At 33.9% G+C, this 26,569-nt stretch overlaps 1 protein-coding gene across 1 annotated transcript in view; it reads right to left on the bottom strand.

The window, feature by feature from the left end:
• Positions 1 to 1,005: 1,005 nt before the first annotated feature.
• MICU3 (mitochondrial calcium uptake family member 3) overlaps positions 1,006 to 26,569 on the bottom strand; it is a 47,705-nt gene continuing 22,141 nt past the window's right edge. The window contains 12 exon segments of the mRNA XM_040555843.1: positions 1,006 to 3,460; positions 9,430 to 9,504; positions 12,476 to 12,555; positions 12,558 to 12,614; positions 12,616 to 12,633; positions 13,592 to 13,702; positions 15,327 to 15,392; positions 15,395 to 15,495; positions 15,821 to 15,921; positions 19,589 to 19,684; positions 22,736 to 22,774; positions 24,093 to 24,164. Of these exon segments, the coding sequence (XP_040411777.1) occupies positions 9,436 to 9,504; positions 12,476 to 12,555; positions 12,558 to 12,614; positions 12,616 to 12,633; positions 13,592 to 13,702; positions 15,327 to 15,392; positions 15,395 to 15,495; positions 15,821 to 15,921; positions 19,589 to 19,684; positions 22,736 to 22,774; positions 24,093 to 24,164 (810 nt within the window). The 3' untranslated portion in view covers positions 1,006 to 3,460; positions 9,430 to 9,435.

Here is a 26,569-nt window from a genome sequence, read left to right as displayed (position 1 = left end):
GATTTTGGTCTGATTTTTCTAATTCTGCAAGTATTAGCCTGGAGTTCTTTTGCCAGAAACTGTTTTGAATGTGTCCCCAGAGGGACAAGAGAGCACGATGGATCATTACTTTGAGAGTATAATGCAATGTTGAATCAAAGCAAAGCGAAACATTCCTCTATTGTTTTATTCTCATTTTGTTTGAATGCATTCTTATCCTGGTATTTAGGAAAAGAAGCGACCAAGTAACTATAGAAAACCAGGCAGTATGACCAACGATATGCTGTTAGTCACCATTAGCTCATATTTCTTCTTCTTCAGCCTGATAACTTTAGAAGAAAGTGCATAAATTTGCTGTGAAAGTAATTGGAACCAACTTACTGTCAAAATGTGCATAGAGAGAATCTGCCAGTGTGATTTTAACCATCAGAATATTAGCAGGGAGCAGCTAATACTGTACAGGATATTCTGCTGGGAAGGAGGAATTCATCAGAGCTCAGACAGAAGCTAGTATCACAAAGCTGCGGGGTTTAGCAGTTACCATTTTATCAGAATTTACAGCTGCACTGCGCCTCAGCGAGTAGTTCCTAGCATCCACTAAATAACTTTTTGCATTATTACAGTCTTCTTAATTCATGGAAGAGACCAAGAGCTGGATTAAAAATGTCAAAGCCTTCAGTTCCTCAACTTTTACTTAGTTGCAGAATATATATTTTCTCTGCTGACAGGAATTTGGAGGATTTTGAATAAGCTTTTTTTGAGCACACTGACTGCTGCCTATCCGAGGGGTGCCCCTGCAGCAGATGGCATGTCCCATTATACTTTGTTTTCACCTGTCTTTCCTTGTATGTCCAGCTTTTTGATACAGAATTCTGTGGCAGAAAAGCACAGTCATCTAAAAAGATCAAAAAAAAGCACTCTTGTGATGAAGAGATGCTCTAATGTAAAGTACTTGCACACCCGTGTTACACAAAAAAAGGATCAATGACAGAAGAACTTGAATGATATATACTGCAAAGAAAATTAGTTTCAAGTGCATTTATTTTGAAATAAACAAGAATATTATATGCATATATTCATATTCTACATTACATAAATTATTATTAAACACAAGAAAAATACTCTTAAAAACTAATCTGACATTTTCACATTCTATTTTATATTAAGTGCCTACAGTTAGGAACTATATATAGAAAAATGATAAAATTGTCTCTAGCCAGCCTTAAAAGCAAAGTGCACTATTGCCTAGGGTAGTGGAGGAGCCAAATGATGATGGTGCTGCTGCCTTCTCTATGGTGAGGACCACTATGAAAGGGCAGCAGGGACTGAAGACGAAGGAGGGGAACCCCTTCAGTAACTCCCTATCCTTTCTTCCCATTTTTTGTCCTTCATCACTGAAGTAGCAAATTGGGCTTTGCATACACTGACAAGAAGCAGTGAGACAGTTCTGCGTACCAAGATGATACATTGAATACCAATGATTCCCTAAATGATCACACGGGGACTGCAGCTTATCCATGTTCTGTTGTGTCAGTTCAAGAACCTCTATACAAATCTTTCTTGATTTTTGTTGTCAGTGGTTTAAGCATGTCAAGGTGGAAATTTGGTAAGTATTCATCATGAAATATAAATTAAAATAGCATCTTCCAAAAGCTTTCTGAACTGGCTGTTTCTTAGATTAAAGCCACACCTAAAAAGATATTCTAATTAGCTTTTTTTTTTTATTATTTTCAAAGTGGAATTTCTTAAAAAACAGCCTGCTTTTCATTTTGTTTTGATTTTTAAATAGAGATAATTCTTATGATAAATATTTAATACGTATTTATGAACTTAGGTGTACTTCCACAGATGCTATACATCTTTTCCACTTGCATGCAATGCTAAGATGGTATTCAAACAACATGCACTAAACAGAATTTTGAAATGTTTGCTTACAAGTACTTGGAGTACTAGAAGATTTAAAACCATTATTTTGGTTTTATTTTGTCAACCAAACAAAATACTTGCCTTTCTGGTAACATTAATTTATTGACATTAGTTTTAATGTGTGTCTATCCAGATAGAAATCTTTCAAGGCACAGATTGTTCCTAAACAGATTTATTTAAGGTCCAGTGAACCTTTTCAAGAATGATACAAAAATTGTGTTTGTGTTTCTTTAGACCTAATTCACATCACATAATAATCATTTTGAAAGGGTGTAAGAAAAAAACACTGCTACTGAATTGCAAAGAAAAAAAATTAGAGAAGAGAAAAAATAAATATAACAATGTTCCTATGACTGTTTCCGTAACACCTAAACGTACAGGACATAAAAGGTCATGGTGGCTACTAACTGCCTGTAGTCTCCATCACCTTATTAAAACCCAATTTATGTCTAATATTTGATGCACGATAATCAAATAATATAACTGAGCATTACTCTGAGCTGCTGCATGCATTTATGTTTTCTTTTGCTTTTTAGTTTGACACAAACACAAGTTATTTAACCATTTTTCAGATGCTGCATTCCAGAGTAGCAAATTAGATGACAACAATTTCTACTCAATACCATGTCTTACTTCATATAAAAGTGCAATATTCACAAGAACACATGAAATTTTACTCTAATATAAGTGAATTTATACATATGGAAATACAGTTTAGAATAAATATTATGAAGTGTGTGTTACTTAACATGAATTTGAATATTTTGACTTTCCTTCAGCGTACTGCTTGTAAGATATCTTAAAATCAATATATTTTTTTTAAAGATAAATTAATAAAAATAATAGTAAGACTTAGGGAATCTGAACATTACAGTCCATACAGTACCACTCTCAGGTAAATACCTATCTTTCACATTATGACCATAATATTATTACCATTTTCAAAATAACTGCTTTGTTATAGCTTCTAAGAGTTTAATTTGTACATTCAACTCGTATGTAATTGTTATGCTACATAACGCACTCTCATTTCCAATTCAGCACAAACATTTAGTAGTGTTCTTCTGAAAGCAAATTCACAGTCTAAGTTGATATGGGCAGTTTCTGTTCATTGCCAAAATGTTTTCTTACCCAGGTGTAATACTTCTTTTTTGTTTTCCTTTACGTGACAAACATCTCTCAAAATAATGACAAATATTCAAAATGTGATCTTAAAAAAAAAAAAAGACTTCTGCCAATCAGAGGATAGTTTGTCATTTAAATAAATACATACTGAAAAACTGGTTGTAAAGGTTCATAACCAGTACTTTTAGTGGAAAAGTTGTCCTCTGTTTTCTAACACAGCTGGAAGATTCACAATTCACCTGGGTTAGCTTGTTCTTCATCCAGAATTTATAGGAATAAATATAGTTCTAACCAGTGCACGTAATCCTTATTTCTTTCTTTATCTTAGCATATCTCGTCTCCGGAATTGCTTCCATAGATCTCTGAGATGTTCACTGGTTACAGTCATCACACAAGAATAATATTCCTTCCAACCAGACTTCGGACTCTCCTGTGAAAAGTGAAAACATAGAGTTGGAAAAAGATATTTTTCACTCTGATACTACATTAAATTTTACTCAGACTCATACAAACCAGATATATGCTTTAATATTAAAATAATGAAAGATCAAATACTTCTATGGCTCAAAAGTACTTAAAATGAGGGTTATAAACCTTTAGGTAGGGTAAGATTTCAAAAAACATCCTCACCTCACAGCACACAGCATTCAACCAAAGCCTATTTGTATTAAAAGCTATAGGAAAGGACTATTCCTATTCATTCAGATGTGTCTCCTACTCTCTATATAGTTTTGTTTCTTCCTTCTTCATGTTGACACTGCGCTAAAAAGTTCACCTCTAGCATGCGCATAGACACCTATTGATGTTCATGAAACTGAGGCATTAACAAAGGCCAAATATAACAAAGGTAGATGATATGAAAGCTTCTTTATACTAGGTTACCATAAACCTAGACTGCATTGTAGCTCAGTAACATTATTAAGCGCCCATTGAATGGAGAGGAATAATGGCCAAAGGCTGTCCTGGGAGACTCAATAGCCTGTATGCTGTCTGCAGGCATCACTGGATCTCCTTATTTCTTCCACTATACCTAATTTCACAAACCTGTTTTGTGAGTGTGTACACAAAGATGGAGCAGGATAGCAACTAGGGAAAGAAGCTAAGGGAGGAACAACAATTGTCGATGAGTCACAAGCATTTACAAGTAATTTTCAATCATAATCCATCAGCATCTACACGAAAATGGTTACAGTGTCAAGGTGAGAGACTGCCTGATAGCTTGTTTTGGTTAAACTGAGCGAAGTTGTGAAAAATATCGTGCCATCGCAGAATACCAACCACTACAGAATGAAACCTATATTCCCAAATATCCTTATTACTATTCTTATTACTCATCTTGTATAATTAAAAGCATAAATAAAGTATTATGCAGAAGTTGTAAATACTCAGAAAACAATCTAATCCACAGCAGTACTTTAAATATTAGAAATAATACTTACATTAATAAGTAATTTAGTTGAGATTTATGGTCAATTTTATCTAAAAATGCATTACTTATACAATGCATTGCATTATTTAACAAAAGCACATTCAGTTGATTAACTGGTGCTTTAAGATATGCATTTACTTTTTATTTTATTAAACAGATTCAGAGAAATGTTCATGAAAATCTGTAAAAGAAATGCCGAACTACATGAACTGTTCACCTACTTCTAAATGTATACATTTCTGTTGTATCTACTCTCAGTGTACTAAACTTACAGAAGAAACATCTTGTCACATTGCTCTCTGATATCTTCCCATTCCAGTGGAATATTTTCCTCCCACTGTATCCAGAGATGTTTTTAAGGGTCTACTCAATTTTAGCACCAAGTCTGACTTCTGTAACTGCCAGTTACATTTGTAAAATGACTAAGGTGTGGCTATCCCACACTTCTCACTTCTGCTTTGGAGATGAGTTAAGCAGCGGCCACTTCAGTTTTTATTTTTACTTTTTTTAAAGCTCTCTCTTCTGACAGATGTATTCAACTATTGTATATTAGTAAAGTACGGAAACTAACAGCTTTCAAAGTATTAACTACATGACAAACCAGAAGACAAAAGATAGTAATTTATTGCTGAAGTATGAATAAAAATGAGGTTCTAAATTCATGCTTAAGTCTTTCACATCTTTCTCAAAATGAAATTTCCTTCCCCAATCCAAAACATGTTTGTTTTACCTACTATTACTTCCTAAAAAACTTAATTAGAAATTTTAAAACCCCACAAAATTCAGATCATCCAGCAAACAGTTTTCGTAATTCAAAAATCTTAAGGTATTGAATAAATCATTGGGATATACATCTCAATTTCTAGTTTTACTATTGTGACAAAGTATTTATGCCAATACTGTAAAAGTCAATACAATCAGAATTACAGCTTAAATACCTATTACAGTTACTGAATACACAGTTTATCAAACAGCATATTTAAATGGATTAGAATTCCTAATGAAGTTGTCCTCTAGCATCCTGCTTCAGAAATGAAAAGAAAGCTGGAGAGGGACTCTTTGCCAGGGACTACAGTGATAGGAGAAGGGATAATGATTTTAAACTAAAAGAAGGTAGGTTTAGATTAGATGTAAAGAGGAAATTCTTTACTATATGGCAGTGAGGCACTGGCACAGGTTGCCCAGAGGAGCTGTGGATGCCCCATCCCTGGAGGTGCTCAAGGCCAGGCTGGATGGGGCTGTGGGCAGCCTGGGCTGGTGGGAGGTGTCCCTGCCCAGGGCAGGGGGTTGGAACTGGGTGGGCTTTAACGTCCCTTCCAACCCAAACCATTCTGTGATGCTGTGATTCTAAATTAGCTCTGGAAGGGCTTTGTTAAAAATTTAATGGATCGCCTTTTCTTAAAATGTTCAAAGTACAGTCAACCTCTCAACTCTACTCACCAATTCTCTACTAAAGTTTTTTTTTCCTGTTCTCCCTACAGTACATACAAAGCAGTACACCTGCTGTTGCCCAGCCAGGTTCTGTGCCCTGCAGCAAGAGCAATGTAGAAAGACAAGCTCTCCAACAACATTGTCAGCTCTTTAGACCACAGGGACCTTGTATAATTGATCCCCAAGGACAGATTTTAATTATTTATTATAAGGGTATAACATTCTTTATGCTGTGAAGGAAATGGCATTTATGCAATTTAGAGAGATGCACTGTTCAGCACAATGAACTGTTTATCCCATTTCAGAGTGCCAATTCAAACTATGGTATAGTCAGTGGTAAGTATGCCAAAAATCTGCATTTCTTTCATCAGAGTTCTAAGCTTACCACAGAAAGTATATCGAAGCACAATGATCTTTACATTTACATTTGGAACAAAGTAAAATTCAGTGAAACCACACTGTACCTAACCTTGGGATGCGTTTGCAGCAGATTTTTGTATTTCACATAATTTGTGTTCTGCATTTTGTTCCATTCTGTACATCAGAAACTGTACATCAGACTGAAATTTAATTAACAATTGAAACTTTTCAATTTCAAATCCCCAGCGAATCAGTCTTCATTCTCTTTTCCATTTAAAAACTAAATAGAAAATAATTCTTTTTAGTTCACTTTCACCTCACGCTGCATAGCAAAGACAAATTTAGTTTCTCCTCAGTAGCTAACTCTAAACCACTTCTTAAATTTTTGACTAAAGTTTCCATTTCCATTAACAAAAGTTTGTAACTACCTTTAAGAAATACTTATATCGTGAAATTATAAGCTATGTAACATTTTACACAAAAGGAACTCAGAAGAGTTCTAGATATGTTAACGTAATCCATCACAAGAGACAAGGAGCAGTTACGCAAGAGACGAGCAGTGACTGACTAACATGTCTGTAGGGAAGAAGGAATTTTACACATATGAGGCTTATACCACATTCTTCACTGCACAAGGAATGGATATCTGATATAGTCCTACACAAGCAAGCTTTTGGTACCAGAAGCATTCTTGTGATAGCACCCAGGAGTTCCAGGTGGCAAGAGTAGGCTAAATTAACCAGCAATCTCTACACTACTATCATGAGGTTGCCTGTGATCATGGAATTGCACTCGGAATTACTTTGTTTTCTCTGTGCTGTCTCCCAGTGTGTACTGTAGACATACTGTTATTCAACTTCAAAAATTTCCCTTGAGAATGACTTTATACAGACAAAATACAGATAAAATCTCCCTTTATAAATCTCCACCGTGTATGTGTGTAAATATCTGTATATGTAAATATATATTTTCTTCTTAGAGTTTACTCTATCTTAACACACAATTTATTGCCTGAATTCAGACTCTGTCAAGATGTCTAGGTATGTAAACTTGATGCATTTATCACAGTCTCTGTTTTTGCCACCAAACTAATTTTATTAGGCATGATGATTAGACATTGGATTCTTTTGTGTCACTTTATTTTGCTCCAGTCAGTCACATAACCTTCACTGAAGGTATCAGGAAAGCATCATGACTGTATAATGTTTTGCCTATGTCTTGTAACAGCTGTTCGCTATCTTGAAAAGTTCAGAGTTTAAACAACACTTGCGCAATTACAATGCAGATTGTACCTGGCAATGTAAAATCTAAAAAACCAAAAACAAAACAACCTAATCAATGGCAGAATTAGTGGGGACAAAGAGACACAGCATGATATTTAAAGATATGGGAAAATAAGAAAGGAAATTCTGAAAGAGTCAAAGTTTTAAAGAGATGAAGTTACACACATTTTACCTGAAGCCACAAATTTCCTCTTATGTGATTGTTGAGCTAAACCAACATTTTAGTAATCCAAGTATTTCATTAGCTATTTATATTTCCATTAATTGGGTGGAGAAACTAGACACTTTGTTAAGATCAATTCTCCTTTTTTGTTCCTTATATACTAGTAAAATGTTTCAATATTTAGGTTATACTAACTATATGTTAACAGTTAATCAAAATAATAAAGAAAGAATCCTATGGTTATTATTATTTTAATGTAACAGTATAGTGTATGCAGATGAAATAGAATTCACGTTGTTCTGTGAAGACAAATCAGCTGCATAAACCTGGATATGCCCCAAGCTATCTAGTAATAGTAATACTGCATTTCAAAAAAGCACCCTGCTCAAAAGATGTGACACTTCATTGGAAAAAAAAGGTACAAAAAGTACCAAAGACGACAGCTTGGGACACATGCCATGGGGATGTGTCAGTAGTTTAAATATTATTCTCTCTCCCTTACCTATCTTGCACAGGCATCTACAAAAGAAAAACATCAGAGGGACTGGTGAGCTGGTGGGCTACCAGTACAAGTAAATAGACCACACCTCTCATCCTTAAAGACTTGATTTTCCACTGTGATGGAAGCCAGACACCACCTCTGATAAACAGGATCCAAGGAAAACCTGCTGAGTGATGCTATATTGCTGCCACACTGTTTAAGAGATGTTTAAACCTGAGGCACCCAAAGACGGTTATTAGACAAGAAACCTCAGCTTAATATAGTGCCTCTGAATTAAAAACATTAGGGGAGCCATAGTCAAAACATCTGAGTCAAGAGCACATGAGATGCACTGATTGCTCCACTGGTCCACTCACAAACCACTGGCTATGGGGCTTTGTTTGGTACATCTCTCTGTTCCCCCACATTGCAAAATAATAAATCTGAAACCTATATTAGCTGCTGTTACATTAGCTGCTTCATTAGCAACTTCTGCAAAGCCTATAAACATAAACAGGAAAAAGGTGCTGGCACCAAAACAGTGAACTGCAAAGGAATAAACTCTTGCCTTATGCAAAGGAGTTTAAGATTCAAACAAACATTTCTGCTTTGTCCAGAGGGTGACTAGTGGTTTTGCAATATGTCTCCAGAATATCTACACTGCAGTTTTTACACTTCACAATACAATTTAATTGTAAGAATGAATATTCATGTGGTGGATACACAGAAACAGCCATGGTGGTCATGTGCGGTCGCAGTGCTTATTTTTGAACACTGCTGATGTAGAATAAATTGTGCCAAAACCACATTTTTGTTTTCAAAAGCAACTGTATAAATCAAAGCAGAATCAAGTTACTTATTGGCCCTCTGAGAGAAAAATTTGCTTTTACAATCTTCATTGGTAAATATTATTAGCTCTAGGTACCTGAGAAATTATTGAAAAGATGATCACAGGACAGACAGAAAACAATAACAGGAACTAGGAAAGAATAGTTTTCCCTATTCCAAACATAGCACAAAGTTGCAATTGGCTTACAAAACATTGACAGCATGAGTTAGTTATTGCCAACTCCAGAATAAAATCCTACCACTTCAGTCAAAAACACAACGTAACATTTTGAGCTACTACATTGCTTACAATCAGATAACTTAACTCCTGAATTCTGAAATGGGAAACGAAGCAGTGACAGTTTAACATTCAGCCATTCCTGCAAGCATGCCAGCACACTCAGACTGGACAGCTAACACATACCGTAATTTATCTGCTATAGAGTTCCTTCCTCACGCAGGATTTGAAAGTAGTATACCTCTGTATAGGTTTGTAGCCCTGTGGAGCAGAAGATGGAGAAGTGCGCAGATGCAGACAACATGTGAAAGCAGCCAGTTAAGCATAAGACAACAGTATCACGAAAATACAAAAAATGGCTTTAAGTGACGAATAACTAGAAGATACAGTATAGTATTTGCTAGGTAAAACCTTTATCATTTAGTCATCAAGGACTGAATCTTTCAGTTTAAAAATTTAATTTATAGAAGAAGGGGAATCTACTTGGATATTTTAAACTGAAAAAAAAAAAGGAAATAACTTTTAAACCAAACAGCAAGCAGAAAAAAAGCTTTTCATTTTAAGTTTATGGCAATACTCTAACTGACCACTTGATGGCAGATTATATACTAGTGTGCTTCAAAATAGTAAAACCATAAAAGTTTCAGATTATGATATTGTGTTCAAAAAGACAGAAATTTCATTTGATAAACTCTTTAAGACTTTTGTTTTCTCAAAACCATACTTCAAATACATGTTAAAATGAACATTTATAACGTTTTTATAAGGGGTAGTACCTGACTTCAAGTTCATAAATTTATGGCTCAGTTTTTAAATAGGACAAATAGGACACAGGCCTTTCAGAATTCCAGTTTCACCACACTTACGTAACTCTTTGCTCTTGCTTTAAGTGCCTTTGCTTTAGTTGGATTATATAATTACAAATGCCCTTTTTTTAATAATACATGGTTCTAGTAACAAGATTTGTAATAAGCTCAAGATTCTTCTGGGCAAACATTTTCATAAAGCTACTTTAAAAAAAGTTGAATTACTGAGTAGAAAATGTTAACTGTGAAATCACACTTCACATCATAGGTCTGTTTTAATCTGCTATTTTGAGATGTTTTTAGAATGATAATCAGGAACTACACTGACTTGGGTAGGCATTAATTGTAAGATACTTAATATTAAAATCAGGCATTTACACTTGATAACACAGGTTAAAATTTGACAAGGCAAGGATTTCCACGGAGCTACAAACTACTGCATAAGCGGAAGCTATAACGTTCTTTGATCTGTACAATGAACTGACCAAATCTTCATATAGTTTCAAAACATAGTTATTAACAAAGAAAAGATTAGTGATTTGTTAGTTTTGATTTAGCACAAGACAATGTTTGAGCCTACCACAATGTAGGAGCTAAAGAATAATTTTTTACTTGGTCTAATCACACTAAATACTGTACAACTTTAAATGTACAAACAACAGGAAGCACTTAATAACACTTTTCACCAATCGGTTCTGGACTATAAGTTCTTATGTTTCTTCTTGTTCCCCTTCTAAAACAATATGGGGGAAGGAGGTGTTATTAAACTTAAAAGGAGGATTTGTGCAGAGTTTTCACATCATAGGCCACTACCCACACACCCAGAAAATCAGGTTTGTGTGATACTTACAAAACCTTTCTTGAAGTGGTTACCGACAAGTTTGGTACTGTACCTGTCTTGGAGTACTACTGAGCAGTGAAAAGAAAGCTATTTTTTTTTTCCTAAATAATCTATCAAATCTGCATGTAGGTATGTTAAAAAAAAAAAAAAAGAATATGGTATTTTTGGTCACTGAGCTATAGGACCAAATCTTTCTACACAATCCAGGAGATATCCAATATCTAATTAAAACTAGACTTAACACTTATGAATGAAGGTGCTACTTGTCTAAACATCATTGCCTATCCTTCATAGTTTTTATACTGTCCACTAGAATATTTTCAAGTGGCCTACGCAAAAGAAAGGCACATGCATAAGTTTAAATAGTGCTGGATGACACTCAAGAATTATATGTGATTTCTGTCATGCATTTTGTGAAACAGAAACATGTAAAAACAATTACAAGAATTGCTTAGTAAGCAGACTGTGCTCTGGTTAAATTAACGTACGCTGCACATTTACATTTAGTAAACAATTAAAACATATAGCTGAACATCTTGAAAAACGGTTATGAAACAATCATCATTCCCACACCATAAAGGATTTGAGGACCAACAAGAAAATAAGCTCATCACAAATGTAGTGGTTGTTATCCCACACTTTTACATTAGGTCATATTACAAAAATAACAAGTAACCTATTAGACCCAACATCACTTCACAGAAAGTTCTAAAATTGCATTTAGAAACCTAATAAAAAGACTAAAATTACATTACAGAAATAATATACTGAAATTGTGAATTTAGAAACCATTATATACTCCTTACAGAGAGGTTAAAGTTCAAAATTTATGCCTAAGGGATTAGGTTGTAGGTAAAAAACAGAATTTTGCATTTGGTTAAAAATGTTAACACCTGTTATATGAAGAAAAAAATGCAACTGTATTGATCATACCCTAATTTAAGTTTTTCTGCTACTTACAATTGCTACAGTGTACTATACTACAATGAACCTGAAGAGGGCAGTAGGCCTATACTTCAACTAAGGACAAAGTTCTGTGTGTGATTTACAAGCTTGTTCCTCAGGAAAATTTTCTGCAAGTAATTTCCTGCCCTCTAGCTTCTTGTAATTTAATGTGTTAGATATAGGTTTAAATTATCAAAAGCAACTTTGAAGCAGAATATAGTGTGTTCAGTGTAACTTCACTAATTCTTTATTTGAAAATTTTAAACTATCATATGCTGCAACTCTTTCCAACGCTCATTGTCAACACTTGGTATTTTAAGTGTTTTAAAACAGCTGATGGACCTTTAACTGAACTGCCTGAGTTAGAGAGACAAACTCTCTTTCCTGAAAACAACCCAGGCGTAATTAATATCCCGTTAAAACTCCTAATGCTAATCAATCAGTTGAATGATACAGAAAAAATACAGTATCCAGTGATTGCTCATCTCCAATCTGATTTGTTTGACTGCTTCAGGATTTCTCTAACATATGCTTAAACATATAAACATTTAGTTTTGCAACATATTGATGCTTCAGATCCAAAGTAAGTAACAGTAAGTAGTGAAGTCAATTAAGGTAATTACAAAAACTAAATCCTTACCCTAAACCCTCGATTAAGTCTATCTTTCATAATGCCGATAAATTCTTTGTAACTCAATTGGTTCATCTCTCTGTCGACTCAAAAATCTTGAACACTGTGTTCACCAAATGTGGTGAAAGCTTCACACCTGTGGCTACATAACAGCACGCTGAATTCATCTACATAAAGAAATAGCAAGAAGAAAAATAAACACAGAAATTTAAACTTGAGAACTTGGGATTAGTAAAATCAATGTAAATTTTAAACTAAGCTTTCACACTTAAGTACTCAAGAATAATAAAACATGAAAAGTAGAATTGAATTTCACAGGTCTAAAATAAGTAGTTCTCAATGGTATAAAATAATACGTACGATATCCGTTATTTTGCATGAAACCAGTAGCACACGTAGTATACTATATGTAGCAAAATCAGAAAATTTTATTGTAATTCACCTTACATTAAATTATACGATGATATCTACTTAATTAACAGAAACGAACTTGGGAAATAGAGCACAGAGAAAACATATACTCCTTTAGTAGCCAAGGCACAAAGTAGGACTACACTGGTGCTAACTTGTTAGACACACTGAGATGCTACTTGGAGTGAGCACACAAGTTTGACATCTTCACATGGTTGTTCATCTTGCACTCCCCAAGCATCTCAACTGTCTGTTAAGCATTTCAGCTGGTACCTGCCTTTCAGTGCCCACTTACTGATTTGTTCCCAGAATATGTATAATCCCTCTTTGAACCTCCTGATACTGTTCCTTCTATTGAATTCACAGCAGTGAGTTCCACAGACCCACTGTGTAAATAAATGCTTTGGTTTGCTTGAAACTGATCTCTTACTAGAGTCATCAAGTGCCTCTTAACTCTTGTATGCAGGATGTGGTGATAAACTTTTCTGCATTCTGCTTATCCACCACTTACATGATCTTGTAAAGCTTTATCATATCTCTTATGATAATTCAGACTTCCCTTTCACAGCTAGATTTCTAGCCTTTTTAGGATTTTACCTTAGATGCTAAAACTAAAAACTAGGACTCACAGAACAATTTCCTCTCTTTTTTGTCAACAGTTCAGTATCTTTGTCAACAAATGCAATAATTATCTGACTTTTTAATAATACTTACCCTGACCTATGGAACGACTTGCAAAATTATACATTTGCATTGCAATTGTAAAGTCCTCTAGATTGTTCAAGAACTGGAAAAATGATCTAAACTCATCAAATGTGATACCCTAATGAATAAAAGAATATGTGTATTAGTACCATTAGAATTATCAGTAGTGGTGACAAGTGAATAAACAAACCTTACCATTACATATGTCTACTTCATTTAATAATAGATATTACATTCACTGAAATAAAAGTTTCTACTGCAGTTAGTGAAGTAAAGAACTGTAGCCACCTGAAGAATGTAAGATGTTTTTCCTGTTTGCCACTGCAATGGACAGTAATTCACACTCAAAATACAGTCAAAAATGCTGTTCCACTACTTAAGGCAATCTTAAAAATTCCAGGAGGATTTTTATGATATGGCAGTAGATACTGAGAATAAGAGTTCAGGTTTGTATAAATATCAGAGTACGTCTACTACTCAAAACCTGCAAACTACTACTAATTCTATGTGTGTGTGCAAAAATACACTGAATTCATAGACACGTTATGATCTAATGTAAGCTCTATTTTAAGTTGAGGGTTTTACATATCCAGATTAGCCACATAAATCTCTTCAGTTGATACTCTACAGTTTACATCACAGCGCTTGTTCACTTTAATAAAAACAAAAAAAAAAACCCAAACCACAAGCAACCTTTTTAATTTTGATCAGAATTCAAATTTCTTCTGTGAAGGTGCTAAGTTGTTAAAAGAACTTTTTTTTTTCTTTTCTTGTGGTATTCTACTTCCCTCTACACATTCAAAGTGCCGATAATTTACCTCTAAATCATTTGTGAAAGAAATCTTAAACAGACACTTTGAATTGAGCCAGGACTGAATTAATGCCTGCCTCTCATTTGCTAGAATGGGAATACCTTTCTATGTTAAATAAATAAAAAAGTTCAGTTTCCTTTGGACAGATTATATTTTAATACAGCAAATAAAACTGTTATATTAGTGCACAAAGTCTGTTAAAATTCGTAGACTTTCCTTGGAAGCTGATATTTGTAGTAGTTTCAGTTAAACAAAAAACATCTAGGAACCATGAAAAAACGAGCTTCATACAATTTCTGTTGCACTGCCTTGGCTTTATATATTAAAAGCTATGCAGACCTTTTACAGAGTACTTAGAACTGAACTCCTCAACAGCTAGACTGGCAACTCAGGAAGGGTCAGTGAGTGTAAACTCTGATCCCACCCACACTGCTTCCTCTTACACCTAATCTGGTACAACAGAGACAGCCCTGCCTTCCCTTTCCATTCCCCAGCCATTAAAAAGAACCACACACCCATTGATAATTATGTATGTGACCCATTATTAAAACTATAATACATCTAGATATGAATCCAATGAAAAAGAGAAGTCAGAAGAAAAGGTTTTTTAAAATCTCATCGTTAGAAAATTGTTTTTTCAAGACTTTTTTGTTGTTTAAAGTGAACTTGAATGTAATATAAAGCTTCAAAAATACTATTAACTAAATCACATAATGAACACAAATAATTTGATGTTATTTACTCTTCTACTTTGTATTCAGGAAGAAATCTGAAAAATGGAAGATGCACAGATTATTATCAGAATTAATTCCTGGTGCAAATGAGATCTGTGACACAATCTCAGAACTTCAGTCCAGCAAGGCTATGTTTTCACCTTGATGACACTGGGACTTGGTGCTGTGGCCCACTGCTGTCCTAGCTAAACAGTTACCTTTCTTCAGGAATCCTGCAGCGCATGTTTTCCAGGTAACTTGATGTATTTTCCACATTTGTATACTCAAAAGAATATGGGCAAAGTCTTCCTCACTGATGGTGTTCATCCCATTAGAATAGGAAAGGAATTCTATTTCTAGAACTTCCGTTTGTAGGTTGTCCATAAATCTGAAGCATAAATATGAAGCAATATATAAATAGCACATGGCTTTTTATTATAGAATCATAACATATCCTGAATTGGAAGGGACCTGCACTGAGTCCAACTTCTGGCTCCACATAGGATCAGCCCCAAAATCAAACCATATATATCTGTTTTATTTTGTTAATTGCTTTATTTTGCTCTTCGTATGTGTAGTACAGAGGAAAAATAACATTTATCCTATATACGTTATATACACAAATGCATAAACTATATGTATAGTAATGTAATAAACATTAATTAAAGCATAAAAATATTTCTTTACAAACAATTCATAAAATTGAGACTCACCTATAAAAATCTTCAAAGTTCAGTTCAGCTTTTCCTTTCTTGCCAAAAAAGTGTACAAGCAGTGTCGTGTCTGACAGTGAACTTGTAGTATCATCAGCACGCTTAAATATTAGAATAAAAAAATTAAAGGCCATTATTGGATCAGTTACGGAAGGATAATCTGGGAATGCCTATCAACACAATAGGCCTTTCTATCAAAAGAGTTTGTATGTTTTACGTTCACAGCGTTAAAGAAGATTTTTAGTATTAAAATTAAAGTTAATTTAGTCACACAATTTTCAGGCAGAAGAACTTTAGGCTGTTAATTGCATTTAGTAGAAAACACTTTGAACAACAATCTAATATAACAGTTGAATATAACGAACAGTCTAATGTAATACGATGAAGGTGGAAAAAAGAATAAAAAAACAAGCTCTTGAGAAAAAAAATGATCTAGTCAGTTGAGGTAAATCATAAGAATAACACCCTCTGTATACAATCTCCTCTCCTTTCTACTAAGCAACTACAAAGATATTAAAAGTAGTTACTTCATATAATCTTGTTTTATATTTCAAAATTATTAAGTATGGAACTGTATTCCAGAAACAATCAATAAGGTGTACGTTATTTTCTGTATTATAAGTAGCAGATGACTACAGATCACATGTTCTTGTCAAAAGAGATTGAAAACAACAGAATTGTAAAAAAAAAAATAAATAAATAATAATTCCATGGAGGGATATTATTTTCATTTATTCTCTTAGGAATATTCATCATCTCCAGAGTATGTGGTCCCTGCAGAGACTTTTTCCTTAATAAATAACTATCAACTTCTAAGGCACAGAATGACAAGAGTAGAAGCAACTAATTTTGACCATTTGTTATAGGAAGACTTTTAAATATGTGCAACATTTTTTTTAACTATATAAATATTCATTACCCATAACTGTCACTGTATATGCATTGATTTTACCTCTTTTGCAAGGAGACTCTTCATATACTGAAGAGCTAGAAAAACGGTTCAGTAAAGTAAGGGTCTTAAGCCATAGTATTCCACCATGGGAATGTCCTTCTGTTCTTATGTACATTTGCCAACATTTGAAATTCAAAAATATACGTAGTTTTCTTGTGCACCTGCCTAGGGAGAAACTTCTGTCCAAGCTCCCATTTTCTTACAAAGACAAGATCTTATTTAAAAGCAAAGGGTGGGAGGCAGTAGTCCCTGCTAATAGCTTGCCTTGGACGGACAATCAGCAACACCATATTTTTGAAAGTATGCCTACCAACTCCACTCTTAGAGTACAAAATAGAATATACAGTACAGAAACCTAGCAAGTATTTAGAAGATGACTTATAATATTAGTAATTTATCACCATGACAGATTATAAACATATAGGATTTATTTTAAGTATAGAAATCTGTAAAGATCAGCTTATACAAACCTGCAAGCAGCACTCAGAATCCTTTAAGTCTGACTTTATTTCCTAACTGAAGAGATCATGTATTTATATAATAATGGAGAAACTCTAAATGAGGAAACTACAAAAAAATCTCGAGTGTTCTTGAAAAAAACATTTCAGATCTACATTCTCTGAAATACAGTTTATTAATTTCACATTTATAACTAATTTGTAAGAAAGGTAAAATGCAATATTCATTAATAGTATTTATGAATCAACAACTAGGAAAAACATGAGGCGGTAAAAACACAAAATCTTTCCTTTTAACATCCAAGAGCTAAGAAGTAAGAAGGAAATATTTCTATACTTCAGTATAATCAGTGTAGGATTCTCAAGATTATATTTCATTTGCTCTAGCTTCCTCTTTATTCTCATATTCTTCTCCAGGAAGAAATAAGATGACGTAGTGTATACATAGAGAGGTATTTCATGCCTTTCAGTTAAGTCAGTGAGCAAATTAATTCAGAAAAGTAATCACTATTTCTCTTTTAATATTGTTATCCTCCACTACAGGACACAATATACTGAAACACAGATACCCTGATTTCTTACGTCTTGTAAGCAATTAAATCCCCAAGTAGATTCTAACAATTTCCCTCAAGTACACTGGAAAGATATCAAACGTTAAATTATAGCCTTTCATCTTGCAAAAAATTTCAAAACCTTAGACTTAGGTTGCATTCACCCATACCTAAAGAACCATTTAAAAAATACAATCTGTAAGTCTTTTCACAATTCCCATTTGGCTAGCCTCACCAAATGAATAAACCAAAAAAACAACCTAAAAACCTCCCTAAAAACCTCACCCCAGAAACTCAACCCTGTACGCTTCTCCACAGAATTACAGGCAATGAAAAACTCCTTCTGCATTGATAGGACTATATAAATTCTCTCTCTTAAGGGTAAAAACATAAGCTTTAGTCACTTAAAATTAGTTTATTATTCGCTATAAAGTTAATGCTCTATTTTACATCAGAGAAAATTAAATGACCAAACCTACTTCCATATATAAAAGATGAAACTATTTTGATCCAGCTGTACTACACTGGAAGACTACTATTACTGTATTATTACTATGAATTATTACTATAAATATTGGCCTAAAACTCAATTCTGTAACACTACATTGAGATTTTTGCAAAAGCAAATCAATTCAAGCTGTTAGAGGTACAAAGAAACTGTATTTGATACCTGGGAAATGCAGATTCTACCTTAAGAGAATAATCAATGACCATGTTTTGTTTAGCCTACAATAATGAAAGCTGAGGGCTATGACTGTTTTTATAGACACAACCATGAGTAAAAGAATAACAAAAGGTGAAAAGGCCCTCCTAGAATTAAAGGGCAACAGACTAAAGGGACTATGACTAAATTTAGCTTGGAAATTGGAAGAAGTCCATCCAACTCCTCAGGTTATAGAATAGCTTCTGAAGGGAACAGCATGGACAAAATACAAATTACTTTTAATATTGAGTATACATTGTTTATGAAGCAAAGAAAAAGACTATTTTACTCCGTAGGTCTGTTTTAGTTCTATGTTCTTTCTCATTATGATCCTGCTTATGAAGCATATCACGAGAGAATCAGCGAGGAGTTGCTGTACATCCTTTAATGCCACAACTAGAAAAGCAATCAACTTCACCGTATGGGGCACAGAAAAGCCTAAATAATCTAGTTTTCTGACCCTCTTAAGTGATCAGTACAAATGACTTATTCAAGTATTTGAAAGTAGATCATGAAGCAAGAATCTTACTAGAATTTAAAGAACTACGAAAATTTGACAGCTCAGGGATATTGCTAGTCCTCCATAATGATTTCGTAATATTCAATAAGATTGAGAAGTGTTTTCGTAACCTTAAAATATTCCTTTTTCGATCCAACAACTGTGCGATACTGTTTTTGTGAAGATAAGCTTTAATAACATGCATAAAAAGCACATTAAGGACCTAGAGATTAAATCCTTAAGGGGCTTAACTCTCATTTAAATTGTCACATCACTGGACCAAATCTAAATGACAAAGGTTTCCTGAACCTTCTCTAACTGTGAAATAGTGTCACTGTTAATGTTAGAAAATGCTTCCTACAATAAGGACTGAAGAGGACTTGATTTTCCAACTTTTTCAAAAAGTAACTTTGCTTTTACTTGGAAATGAAAACTTTGAGTTGTTGCATTGCATGGAATCAAATCCGTTTCATCTGAGAACTTTCAGATTTAAAGAAAGTAAAGAGAGGAAAAGGAACAAAATGCATGAAATAAGAGAACAATCAGAACAGAAATAGATAAAATAGCAATGTGTTTATGGACCAGAGACAGAGGTTGTCTTATACCTCCGCAAGGTCTGAAAAGAGTGCTTGACTTGTGCTACGTCTCAAAGTATCCCAATAGCTTCTGGGGACAAGGTCCTCTCCTTCTGTTTTAAGAACCTGCAGAAGTTTCAAGAAGCACAATAAAACAACAGGTTACAGACTTTTAAATCTTTCCTAACTGATCCTCAGAAACAAGGCTTGATTCTTTTGCTTCTACACAGAGAAATCTCTACCCAGTTATATGACACTTCGTAAATCAAAGCAATACTGGTCCATTATGGCTATTTGATTTTTACTTATGATGTGGCTGTGCTGAAAGTGTCACCAGACTCCACCTACCCAAAGTAAGCAAGCTAGGGAAAGCAGAGAGTGATTTTTTTCTATAAGTACATGTGAAAATGGCCATCTAAACTTTGTATTTTGCTGTAGGTTTTTCCTCACAATTTTGTTTTGCCTAATATATTAATTTTCCATCTTACAATAAGAAATTTATTTCCTTATTGATCCAAATATAAAAGGCATCATTCAAATTGTTATATTAATTTCATCCAATCACCAGGATGACATTCTTGTAGCAATAAGGAAAAGTAAAAATCAAGCCTAACAAACCTAACTTTAACTGACATACATATCAAGAAAACACTAGGCAAATGATGAACAAACTTACCTTACTTAAATGAAAAATAGGGCGTTTAATTTCTCCAAGGAAAATATGCTTACCTTTTTGCTCTGAAATAATCTGCATTATTTTTGGTCGCCTGAAAAATCCTCCCTTTTTATAAGCATTCCTTTATCTTGCAATTAGTCTTGAAAGATCTATGTAATATGTTGTTTTTTTTTTTCCCTCCCCCAAAGAATCTAGGGGACACGATCCTGATGAAGACAGCAGAAGGCTAATCTGAATTTGGTGAGGGTTATTGTAACTACATGAATTTTCCTCCTTCCTCCAATTAATCTTAAGCAGGTCTCCCATTTTCAGGACTCCCTACTCACGTCCATATGGGCATGCAAGTCAAAAACACAGAATGAGTTTAATCTTCTAAATACGATTTTCTTTCTTTGTATCAGCACGTATTGTTCTATTAGACAATTTACACTGACCGGAATGCTGTGCAATGTGTAACACACACCATTATCACGAAGAATACTGTTTGTATTAATAGTTGACCTTCAACAAGTTGAAGGGTTACTGTGTCTGTGTATTTCACATTATGACACAAACCAGAAATACTAATATACAAAACTCTTTAGATAGATGAAATATAATAGGATTTCCAACCTTCTCTTTTCCCTTAATGTTCATCAGTACAATAGCTCCTCAGGTAACAGGTCTTCAATACACTTGTAATATTTCCACCAGTGATGCCATTACATGAGTGAAGGTATTATCTAAGAGCTCTTATCAGTGCAGTGGGGCTCAGTGCACGTGGGACTGTCATGTATTAATTTGCCTCAGCTGTATTTCACATATATAAATAAATGAATCTATGATTTCTGTAATTCACATTTTTTATGAATAATGCTCTTAATACTACCAAAGCAGTATTTCAGCACTAAGTCAATATGTAATTTGATAAAAGAGAACCAATAAAAATACATAAAGATATTTAATATACTGTGTTGGCTGCAGAACATTGCAAAATACTTGCTGGAAGGTACTAAATAATCTAAAATATTTTAACTTGTCTACTGCTTCTAGAACTATTATGTACTTTCTCCTCTATCCAATTCAATTCAGCTCCTTCTGTGAATTGTCATCAAAGAAATGTGACAAGTTACTAGGAATTATAGCCTTATTTAATATATACTACACTTTTATTTCCTTTTTGAAAAAATCTGGTTTTATCTTTCTCTTATGGTAGAGTAACTGTCCATATGCTGTTCATATTCACATTATTCTCATACATTCTCAAAACTCCGTTTAGTCCTAAATTGCTAAATTTAAAGGAATTGTTTTACTTCAGCGTGTACAGGATTCGGTCCTTATGGCATCAGTTTCCCTCTAACATTTACTTATATCCCTTTGATATTTACTAGGCCATGTGTTAGAACACCTCATTCTTTTATGCATACAATTCTGTAATATATCTATCTTAAGTACTCACTGAATTTATTCTCTTACTTTAGCTAACAGAATTAGTACTTCAGGGCATGCAGATTTTATTTTCCTTACATGCATCTTATGACAATTACTACATTTCAGTTGGCATTTGGCTAGTAAAAGCACTCATGCAATACATGCTGAGCTAGTCTTAACACACAATTGCAGTATGCACCAGATCATGACTTAAAAGAATTAACCTACAGAAATGAAAATACAAAAATATTTAAACCACTTAAAGCTGCATGGCATGCACCTTGACACTTCTCAAAAAATTACAAGTGTTGTTAAGGATAAGGTGAAGAAAAGGGCCCAACACAGTACTTTTGCACTATCTCAGACATTTTAGGGCTGTACTTCCTTGGTCTCAAGTATCTTCTACTCCCCAGGGCATTAAGGGAAAAACTGAAAAGGCCACTACAATTCTGGTGAATACATTCAAAAAACCTGAATATTCTTTTTCTCTCTTGCCAGTTTCATCTCTTACTCTTCTAAAGTGATCAAAAGTAAGTTTACAGTCACCTACATAATGAAGTTTTTTTTTCTGTAAGATCCTATTCTAGTTCATCACTAGAAGTTCTTGTTTGTTCTGTATGTGAAGCACAAAGGCTCTCTTTTTTTTTTTCCTTTGTTTTCCTCTTTTTTTTTTTTTTGACAGCATAGTAGGGGGCAGATGACGAAGGTGAAGGTTTCATATAACTTTTGCTATTACATCACATTATACACAAGGAGGCAAGACAGACTCAGGCTTAATGTACCTAGGTTAATTAACAAGATGGCTCTACAATTTTTTAAGATCTATTTTGTCCTTCTTCTAAAAAAATACTAATTCCTTCATTTTATATAACCAGTGAGAACAACCTTTCATTCTGGTAGTCTGGTCTGTTTCTGAATGCTTGCAATGAGCACATGCAACTTTTCATGGAAGTAAGCAACCATCACATTTTTACTGATTAGCAGAAGTAATTGACTTGATGAAAAATATAAATATAGTAAATATTCTTATTGCATATTATTTCACCTTGCTGGTGAAGACTGCATGAATTAAAAATATTTAGAGTACATACACTGTTAGTAGAGGTATGATATCCATAAAGTTGAAGACGCTGACATACAGCAAAAACGGGCCAAGTCAAGTATCACGTCAGAATGAAGACAAAAGAAGGAAAAAAATAAAGACAACAGAATAGGTTAAGATTTATTTTATATAATATTAGATTTAGTTTTATTTTAAGGTGACAGTGAATAGAAAATGGTTTGCTTTATTTTCATTCATTAAATTTTCTTAAGAGAAATACGAAGTTGAAGAGATTAATGTCAGGAGGAAAGTTCCATTTTGTAATCTTTTTCAAAAACCTCTTCTTCTGGGTGCAAGTTTCCTTGTTCAGAATAAACAGTGTGTGAGAGATTCAACAATCGACCTACAGTTTTGAAAAACTAATAAGGATAGTTCTTCTCTGGGTGGGAAGAAAAGATCCCTTTTTAAACCTTATCTGAGCATATAAAGTATTAATTCTTGGAATTCAAACTTTATACAGTTTCAGGGACAAAAACCTGAGATCCTGAATCAACGGTCTGAAAAGGATACTGGGCACCATGACAAACTTCATATATATGTCAAAATGTTTCTTATAATGAAGAATTCTTTCCATAAATATGTGCAAATCACAAAAGAACACATTTATTCTGCCATGGGCTTGACAGACACTTGTACCTGATTTTTACTTGTCCACCAGTAAAATAATTCCTGGTACTGCTGCCATCCTCCAGACAAACCACGCTAGTCTATTTCTGACTTACCTTTCTCATGCATGTTATAAACACAAATTTGACATTAAATTAAGAATTTAATGTTCCAAAAAAAATCTATTCATATATAAACAACTGGAGATGTTTTGCGCTGGTCATAAGCAGTATTTAATAATAAAAAAAAGAATATAAAATCTGTTCGCTTATCAAATTTCATCAGCTATATTAAAACTGCTACATTAATAACAAGTATCAGCATCAGTATGTCTACATTTAACATTTTTTGTAAGCTATAAGAGCAGGAGTATAGTTTGGTTTTGCTACTGAGATGCCTCACTTTTAAGTGACTGAATGGCACTGCCTCATTACTATTCAGTTTTCTTAAAGATTCCAAGTGGAATCAATGCTACTGTTGTGGCATATAATACAACATTTAAATACTAATTTTTCTTTTCTATAAACCACTTAAGTATTTTTCCAATAACTGCAGTAACTGTTTTTCTTTGTATATACTTAAAATTACATATTCTTTTAACGATAAAAATTTATTGCTTCAAAACAAATTGAAAGTCATTAGCAAATGCAATACACATACACACACAATCTTGTACAATTTTGACCTGCATTAAAGAAAATAAACAGGCTACCAGCTGCAACTATTCCAATTTTACTTACCAGCATTGCACGTTTTTCTTCATCTCCCTTTCTTTCTCTCTTCTCATTTTTTTTCCTGAAAATCTCTTGTAGCTACAAAACAAATCATTTTGTTCTTATTTTGCTTTTGGGCCATTTCACATGCATAACAATCATTCACCGTGAGTAACACCACATGCACTATTAGAACATAGTTCTTCAGTTCCAATTATGTTTTTGTTTAATTAGTTCATTAGTTCTTCAGTAAAATATCAATGTTCCAATGATGGTGTTTTTTTGTTGTTGTTTAATTCAAGCCTTCGTGAACCTTCTGTCACCTTACACATAACACAGAAAGGAAAAATTTCTTTATTAGTTTTCCCACAAAAAAGCTAATAACTCTGTTTGGGTGCACAATACTCAGAACATCCTATTTATCTTTATGTTTTAGCCAGCCTAGGTCTGTACTGGCTTACAACATGGGAGTTTCCAGTCTTTTCCAACTCCTCTAAGCACATCCTTTGTTGTCAGGTACTATTTTTTAGTTGTATAGCTATGCAGTCAGCTGGATCAATTTTTTTCATGTTAGTTAGCTAGATCAGTTCTTATTCCTGCTGGCACAAGCATGGGGTGGAAACACCTGGTGGGGGCGAAACATTCCCTTTAAGCAGCAACAAACTACTACTCAAGAGTAATTTATGAAGTACCTTTGTTTTTTCAAGTATGTTCAAAGAATACTTTTGAGTCTTGTAAAACACCTCCTTCCCAAATTCTTTATGTTAAGAGCTTTAGACATGACTTCTGAGACAACTTCAAACACAACATTTAAAACATACAGAGATTCTTACACATTTATTTTTAGAAATCGCAATGTCTTCATATTATGAAATGGTCTGCAATTCTATTTCTTTGTAAGTATCAATATACTTTAAATAATTTTATTATTGCAATACTTAAAATATTCCCATACCATTAGAAAAATGACATTATTCTTCACAGCAGACAGAGCAGTATTACGATGCTATTATTGTGATGCCATCTACCAGTGAACTTCAGCTTTTCAAAAATCGCATCTGAAAATATTATACTGCCCCTTGTAGTATGTGTTAATTCAAAATGGGCCAAAGAAAAAAAAACACACTGTTGCTGACAAATTTGTCCTATCCAGAATATGGTATTTTTAGAACCAAACATCATGGTATACAAACAGTGGTTTCAAAGACTGGATTTTACCTACCAGAAGTCTGGTAAAAACCCGATACTGATGAAGTGTGTGTGATATACTTCGCAAGAAAATCTTCCAAATTTAATCAGAATAACATATTTCAGAGAATGAAAGACAATGGGATCAGCAAACTCTGCTGCTGTGGTATGATAGCAATAAAATAAATGAATGCAGTGTTATTGATCAAACAGCAAATGCCTTTGCAAGTAACATTTTATGGATTTCCAAAATGAACTACTGTCTTCTGGAACTGTCTATAGAGCAAATACAGACCAGAATATTGTGTGCCACTGTACCTACTTTTAAGTACAGGATTAATTTACAGATCTAGTTATATCTTTTCAAATATTTTTGTAAATTTACAGGCACAAACTACTGTAACCTATGCTGACAAGGAAAGAGTGATGAGAGGACATTTAGCTTGATGGCCTAGAGTATTAAACAGCTTGCAACCCACAACTGTGGAAAGGAGAAAGGTAAATGAAGAGACAGAAGTAGAAAGAAAATACTTTGTGAAAACTGAAGTGACAAGCCATCAAGTAAGAGAGGAGAGTGGCAGTAATTGAACACAAACATACCTCCCCGTAAAAAAGAAAAAAATCTAGGGGAAAAAAGGCAGTGCATCTTTGGAGGTATTTCCCCTTCCACTGAAGCAAAGAGGGTAGGATTCTGTTGCATTCACCATTAAAGCGCTTGCTAAACTTCTGGAAATGGATCTTTTGTTCAGAAAGAGTGCTATAGGATACCAGTGAGTAGAAAAGTGAATGTGAGAGGATCTGGGAGTACTTTCAGAGGAACATTGTTCGGAACAGGATAATGAGATTGTTGAAAGGAGCAAAACCAAGATCTCCTGTAACAAGGGAACACAATCCTTCTGTTCTCTGACCTCACCCTTATGATATAACCAGAAGGAAAAGCACAAACACATGATGAATTAGTTTACAAAACCACCAACGCTGTTATCAGAAAAACTAAGTATTTTGCAACTCTTTACTACATGTACTCTTCTTTGGGAATTGTAACACGCGATCCCTACACCATTCTCTAGAAAGAGGGTTTTTTGTAAATCTGAAAAGTATTAACTTTACTTCCAATTAGCTCTCCATAATCAATGAAGAAGTATTTTGCAAACGTTGGATGTAGTTCAAACGTCTATGTTTACGGTTTCCTGCTTCCAAGCACAGATGAGATGATGCACACCCATGCAAAGTGAGTACGGATGTCAGATACATAGTCTGCAGCTGTGTCTATCAGAGAATAACTCTGGTATCACTGAATAAACTTTTATTCTCAT

The sequence above is a fragment of the Cygnus olor genome, chromosome 4 (assembly GCF_009769625.2).
Source record: "Cygnus olor isolate bCygOlo1 chromosome 4, bCygOlo1.pri.v2, whole genome shotgun sequence".
NCBI classification, from domain to species: Eukaryota; Metazoa; Chordata; class Aves; order Anseriformes; family Anatidae; genus Cygnus; species Cygnus olor.
Note: the sequence above shows the minus strand (reverse complement) of the source record. Positions and strands in the feature narration are given on the sequence as shown.